General features: G+C 32.5%; 1 protein-coding gene across 1 annotated transcript; it reads left to right on the forward strand.

Moving 5' to 3' along the window:
* Nucleotides 1–1719: 1719 nt before the first annotated feature.
* LOC108220958 (agamous-like MADS-box protein AGL62) lies at nt 1720–2313 on the forward strand. Its single transcript, XM_017394860.1, has one exon. It carries the CDS (start codon nt 1720–1722, stop codon nt 2311–2313), a length of 594 nt encoding a protein of 197 aa, XP_017250349.1.
* Nucleotides 2314–7895: the final 5582 nt, after the last annotated feature.

Consider the following 7895-nt stretch of genomic DNA (forward strand, 5'->3'; position numbering starts at 1 on the left):
TGTATATATATATTTCAATTTAAATAGATTGCATAATTTTGATAAATTGAATATGAATAATATTATAAGATTTTTGGGAAATTTCAAAAACATTACTTAATAAATAAGATAATATTTTATAAACAATGAATTTCAACAAAAAATTATGATGAAAAATAAATATTATAATACTATTCTTAAAACACTCAACATAACAAATACTATAAATATATGTTTGGTTTAATTTATTTGTTTTCGTGTAATACAACTTGTCAATTTATTTTTCATTAAAAAAACTTTAACAGGACACAAAAAAATATTTTATGAAAATATTGTATTCATCTAATTTTTGTAATTCGATAATTAATTAAGAATTCATATTTATATTGATTCATAGATTAAAATTTTATGTTATGCATTAAATATGTTATTTATGTATTCTTGAATCATTTCCGAATTTCAGATTATTTCCAAATTCTATAAGTCTATTTTATTGTTATTGGAGGATATATAAAATTAGAATATCGAATATTTGACTAGATAGATATTGTGAATCGTAGAATATCGAGATTGGATTTTGATTTTTCAAAAGAATAATATTATGTAAAATTTTTGATAATAAGCAAAATATTTACTTTATAAATGTGATAAAAATTTGTAACCAGGGTAAAAAAACAAATTTAAACTAACAAATATTTAAAACATAATCTTTACAACTACCATCATAAAAGATAATTATCATCTACCTTTTTTAATATTTAAGTCATGAGTCCTACATGGTTGCTTTGGTTTATTTGTTTTTACTTAATACCAAATTGTCAATTTGTACCAAATTATATATTTTTTAAAATAAACATAATATAATAGTTTTTAAAAATATTCATTCGATTTTTGTAATCCCAAAATTCATTAATAATTCAAATTTTGTATTACTTGGTAGATTAACATTTTATGCTATCCATCCAAAGGTTTATGTTCGTATATTTGAATTCATTCACAAATTAGAAATTATTTGAAAATAATATATTCATTCGATTTTTGTAATCCCAAAATTCATTGAAAATTCATATTTCGTTTTACTTGGTAGACGAATATTTTATTTATCAATTCAAAGTTTTATGTTTATATATTTGAATTCATTCACAAATTCCAAATTATTTCAAAATTCTAAGAATGTATTTGCATGTCATTAGAGGATATACATACTATAATATTTATTATTTGTTTGGATATATGTTTCGAGTATTATGGAATATAGAGATAAAGTTTGTCTTTTCAAAACAATAGCCAAAAATATTTTTAATTTTATTCTGAAAAAAGGCTATGACTTTAAGAAAAATTCTTATAAGCCTGAATAAAAAAAGAAGAAAGAAACATTCTTGTTTTATGTTTATTGTGGGATGGAATATTATTATACTCCTAAAATATAATGTAATAATAAAACTAAATTTATTTGACAAGCAAAAAAAACTTCCATGACAAATTTTAAGTTTGGCGGGATTTTTGCCCCCTTTTTTCTTTAAAAAATTTGTATTTCACATTTGAGTTTTACTATATTTGAATGGGCGCTACTTTTCTATTTGTTCCCCGCTCTTTAACTTTTGAAATTTGACATCCATTAAAATCCTATTTAAGCAGCACATTGAGGAACCCTATTTGATTAATCTACTACACTGTCACAGTCATCTGTTTTCTCACCCATAAAATTTAACATCTTTAGAGGTTCTCTCAATATCTAAAATGGCAAAAAAAGGAGCAGGGCGCAAAAGGATTCCAATGGAGAAGATAGAGGACTCAAGTAAGGTTGGGGTTACCTTCTCAAAACGAAGGTCTGGCCTCTTTAAGAAGGCATGTGCGGTCCGCTCTCTCTGTGACTGTCATACGGCTATTGTTATCTTCTCAGGGGACAACACAGTTTATTCTTTCGGTGATCCCTCCTCAGATAGGATTTTCAATTCCTTCATCGGCGCTACCCCTGCCGAAGAGAGCGAAGGCGCTACCCGTGCCGAAGAGAGCGAAGGCGCTACTCCTGCCGAAGAGAGCGAAGGCGCTACCCCTGCCGAAGAGAGCGATGTCCCACAGTTAACAGAAGGTTATGATTTTTGTCAACTGATGGAAGAGATGACAGAATATGAAGGCATAGTTGATGCAGAGAAAACTCGGGAAAATGGCTTTACTGAAGTTGAGAACGATCCTCAAGATGAGAATTGCTTGGGGAAATTGTGGTCAGCACCAGTGGAGGAACTAACATTGGCAGAAGCTGAAGAAATGTTGGCGAAATTGGAGGACTTTAAACCATTTGAAGACACTTCTAGCAGCCAAGCACAAACATAATCATCAAGACACACAAATGTAGAATCTCTTGGCGTAATTTGCCGAACCAATTGATAACAATAAAAAACAGGGTTGTATGTTTATCAAAATAAAATAATATTAGTATTATATATGTTCGGGCCTTTTTTATTGATATGTGATAACATAATGATACATACTTGGTACACGAATAAGAAAACACCCCAATGAATATGACTAAGAAGCCAATATTAAGATTTTAAGCTCCTTTCAGTGGTAATATATTTTGTAATACAGCCACCCCAAGTCCAGGTACAAGTTATACAATAATTTAATGCTAAACCCTTTTTTAACATCACCCTAGTTTGTTATCTTATGGATGTCGAAATTGACTTGCTTAATATTTATTTTATATGCATTTTCATACGTTGTGAGCGATACGTTAATTATTCAAAAGTAGCAAATACAATACACAAAAATGTAGAAGAACCATCAAGAATTTGCTAAAGCTAATGTTGTAGATATTTTTGTGGTGCCCCCAAAGCCATGTCTAAGCACACGACATCGATGTTTACCTATACATGGGTGGCCAACATATCCTAGACCTTGGCTAAAAATCCATGATTAGTGGAGTTTTTTGGTAGTGATATCGGTATATGGGTTCTTCAGAGGTGAAAGGTTAAGGCTGGATTTACATTTTTGATTTTGCTCATCATATAGACAAAAAGTGCATCCTGATTGATACTACAAGGAGTCTTCTTGCCACAAAAGTATTAATTGCTTCTTTGCTTCTCAGGTCTCGGGCTTTTCTCTAGGCTATGAGATTATTTAATGTTTGAAACCCTGGAAACAATATTTTATTTTATATTTTTTATCATCAAAATCTACTAAGTTAATTAGTAAAATTTCACTATATTAAGTGACTTCTTTTAGATTTATCATCAAAATCCTCAGATGTTCAGGGGGTCATGGTAAGGACCGATGTGAATTATCTGGTCGGTTGTAGCTGGAGCAGTGTCAGAATTTGTACTCGCGGATTCTGTTGGTTGATCACAACCCCGTTTCCCTAGTGGAGAATGCATCTCTGCTTCAAGAACAATTCTATAACGATAATGATTTGTCTATTAATTTTTTTTGTTAATTAGTTCTTGTGATCAGATTCATGATTCTTTTATTGTATTCTCCACGTTTATTCATCTGATGCATACTTAAATAAACACATACACACACACATATGTATACATATTCTATTTTTTTACTAGTTATCTCTAAAAAAAATTATGGAAAATTTCACTGCCCATAATAGATTTAAGTGAGTATTTGTTTTGGATTAATATTTATTTTTTGCAAGGCGAGTCATATCGGTTTTTCGACTCGACTTTACATTGGTCCCATGATAACCAAGTTTTCACCATAATTCGGATTAAAATCGGTACAACTCGGGTCGAAATTGGATCATGAACTTAAAAGAACTCCAACGGAAAAAGCTAAAAAAAACTCATAATCCAGGATAATACACTTATAGAGTTTTATTATATTGTCGTAATATAACATGTAGTATAAATAATTTATTTAGTGACTTATATATTAGTTATTTGTTTTAGGAAATAATTATTTAATTAATGTAATTTTTGATTTAAGTACTCATTTCGAGTACCCCAGTACTCATAGATTCCCCTAGTCAAGCTGAGTTCCGATTTTTAAACCAACGCTAAATAGAGACCATGATTAAACATATTTTCATTATTTCATGTGTAGTTGTGATATGTTGGATAGAAAAAGGCATACGCTGCACGAACATTGTTATTGAAAGCAGGGCTGAGCAAAACCGAACCGAACCGGAATAACCGAACCGAACTGTCGAAATTCGGTTCGGTTTGGTTTGGAATTTTTTAAAACTCCGGTTAGTTCGGTTTTCGGTTTTAACCGAACTAAAAGTTCGGTTCGGTCCGGTTTCTGAAAGTATAATTTCGGTTTAACCGAAATAACCGAAGTTTTTTTTATATATTTTTTTAAATTATATTTATATATAATATTAATAATAATAATCAAATACTAGATTAGGGGTGAGCAAACGGTCGGTTCGGTCGGAAACCGAACCGAACCGAAATAACCGAAAACCGAACTTTCATATTTTTCAAAACCGAACCGAACCGTACTTCTTTTTCAAACCGAACCGAACCGAACCGAAAAAACCGAAGTATTTTCGGTTCGGTTCGGTTAAAACCGAACTTTATATATAAAAAAAAATCTTAAAACACAAATAAAAAGAATACTTAAAAAAAGAATACTATGAGGAGGCGGCGTCATAATCTCTGAGGAAAGTGTCGGATCGGTGAGTTTGGGGGATTTCTTTCTCGATCATGGCTCGCAGAAGGAAGGGGGTTCTACTGGGTTTGGATTTGGGGCGAATTTTTGAAGGGGGAGTTGGATTTGATAGAGGTGGTAAATGGGGGATGAGTTTAGGAGTTAAGGCAGGAGCAGGAGATAGGGTGGGAGAAGCAGATGAAGATCTGGTCCAAAACCATGTGTACGCTTATTGCTGTTTAGTGCCTACCCAGGTTAAGATTAGACCCCCACGCAGTGAAATCAGAAACTATACTCCTGAGTCCTATGTATAAATATAATTGTATCAAAATATAAATATAATTTAAAAATATATATATAAAAAATTTCGGTTATTTCGGTTAAACCGAACTTTTGATTTTCAGAAACCGGACCGAACCGAACTTTTAGTTCGGTTAAAACCGAAAACCGAACTAACCGAAATTTTAAAAAATTTCAAACCGAACCGAACCGAATTTTGACGGTTCGGTTCGGTTATTTCGGTTCGGTTCGGTTTTGCTCAGCCCTATACTAGATACATAAGTAGTAAAGTATGTAATATCTAATATGTTAAAGTTACTTGAGTCGATCTCCTCTCCTGAATCCCTAAACCCACCCACCCACCCACCCGCGCCTTGCGACTACCTCCACTGCCTTCTCCAGAGTTCCGATTCAAGCTTTATTCACCCTTAACATCTGATTCATCTGATTCAAGCTTCAGTGATTCACCCTTCACATCTTTTATACTTGAGTGCAGTGGGTTTGTTTAACTGCTGATGTGTATGGCTTAATGGCTACTGTGAAAGTTTATGTAGAACTTTTTTATGGGTGTTACTATGAACCAGTTTAATTTTATCTTTTTTATGTATTCTTTTTATTTTAGCTGAAGTTTTTTTTTTAATATAAAGTTCGGTTTTAACCGAACCGAACCGTAAAAACCGAAGTATTTTCGGTTCAGTTCGGTTCGGTTTGAAAGACAATTACGGTTCGGTTCGGTTTCTAAAAAAATGAAAGTTCGGTTTTCGGTTATTTCGGTTCGGTTCGGTTTTCGACCGAACCGACCGTTTGCTCAGCCCTAATTGAAAGAACCAAAACATAATGTTATGTTCATAAGTAATTATTCTTGAAATGCAAATCTAGTGTACCTCTTCTATATTTTCCTGAAGCAATGTAGATATATTGGTAAAACATAATGGACTAAAAAATGAGCGTGTAAAACTAGGTAAGGATTTAGAATATGTTTGTGGTGACAAGTGATTTGGTTTCGGTGACAACAACCAACTCAGCAGCACTGGCACTAAAGTATTTTGAGGCGTGGAATGGGCTCTACGATATTGTGATGGCTGACTTTCACAATGCAGATATGAACATCTATGAGTTTATTCAGTGGTACGCATATCTGATACGCATATCAAACGGCGTCTCGATAGACCACGGTTTTCCGTGGTCTCAGACAACGGGCAAAAACCATTGTGTGATGCTGAATCTGTTGTAGTGAAGGAGTCTTCTTGCCACAAAAGTATTAATTGCTTCTTTGCTTCTCAGGTCTCGGGCTTTTCTCTAGGCTATGAGATTATTTAATGTTTGAAACCCTGGAAACAATATTTTATTTTATATTTTTTATTATCAAAATCTACTAAGTTAATTAGTAAAATAACTCTATTAAGTGACTTCTTTTAGATTTATCATCAAAATCTTCAGATGTTCAAGGGGGTCATGGTAAGGACCGATGTGAATTATCTGGTCGGTTGTAGCTGGAGCAGTGTAAAAATTTGTACTCGGATTCTGTTGGTTGATCACAACCCCGTTTCCCTAGTGGAGAATATTGCATCTCTGCTTCAAGAACAATCCTATAACGATAATGATTTGTCTATTAATTTTTTTTGTTAATTAGTTCTTGTGATCAGATTCATGATTCTTTTATTGTATTCTCCACGTTTATTCATCTGATGCATACTTAAATAAACACATACATACACACATATGTATACATATTTTATTTTTTTACTAGTTATCTCTGAAAAAAATTATGAAAAATTACACTGCCCATAATAGATTTAAGTGAGTATTTGTTTTGGATTAATATTTATTTTTTGCAAGGCGAGTACTATCGGTTTTTCGACTCGACTTTACATTGGTCCCATGATAACCAAGTTTTCACCATAATTCGGATTAAAATCGGTACAACTCGGGTCGAAATTGGATCATGAACTTAAAAGAACTCCAATGGAAAAAGCTAAAAAAAACTCATAATCCAAGATAATAACTCCATTATGTGTCACTTATAGAGTTTTATTATATTGTCGTAATATAACATGTGGTATAAATAATTTATTAAGTGACTTACATATTAGTTATTTGTTTTAGGAAATAATTATTTAATTAATGTAATATTTGATTTAAGTACTCATTTCGAGTACCCCAGTACTCATAGGTTCCCCTAGTCAAGCTGAGTTCCGATTTTTAAACCAACGCTAAATAGAGACCATGATTAAACATTTTTTCATTATTTCATCTGTAGTTGTAATATGTTGGATAGAAAAAGGCATACGCTGCACGAACATTGTTATATTGAAAGAACCAAAACATAATGTTATGTTCATAAGTAATTATTCTTGAAATGCAAATCTAGTGTACCTCTTCTATATTTTCCTGAAGCAATGTAGATATATTTGTAAACGAATTTTCTATGGTGTGCCCAAGGGCACACAATAGTCACTAACTCCCATGAGAATTCTAGCTTTTGATTGGTGGATGAATAATAAATGTAAATGGCCCCCCTGCATTCACATCAATTCCACCAATCAAAACAAGCCATTTTCATGAAAGTTGGTGCTTATTGTGTGCCCTTGGGCACACATTAGAAAGACCGATTTGTAAAACATAATGGACTAAAAAATGAGCGTGTAAAACTAGGTAAAGATTTAGAATATGTTTGTGGTGACAAGTAATTTGGTTTCGGTGACAACAACCAACTCAGCAGCACTGGCACTAAAGTATTTTGAGGCGTGGAATGGGCTCTACGATATTGTGATGGATGACTTTCACATTGCAGATATGAACATCTATGAGTTTATTCAGTGGTCAATGCTTGAGGGGCATTCCCATCATCTGTAAGTTCAATAACTTATCACACGCACAACATGCCTAAACACTCAAATTTTCATGATTACTTTTTAATGTTTGGGGTTTTAGTGTTAAGGACCGTTCCGGGGAGTAAGAGATTTTATTCTTGATATATGGTTAGCCACACAACCATATTTAATAATTTATATTGGAAATTACTAATTTATTAAGTT

The sequence above is a fragment of the Daucus carota genome, chromosome 1 (genome assembly GCF_001625215.2).
Source record: "Daucus carota subsp. sativus chromosome 1, DH1 v3.0, whole genome shotgun sequence".
Classification (NCBI taxonomy): Eukaryota; Viridiplantae; Streptophyta; class Magnoliopsida; order Apiales; family Apiaceae; genus Daucus; species Daucus carota.

Excerpts from the sequence above, each read along its gene's own strand:
- LOC108220958 (XM_017394860.1), top strand. The coding sequence starts at position 1,720 with ATGGCAAAAAAAGGAGCAGGGCGCAAAAGGATTCCAATGGAGAAGATA.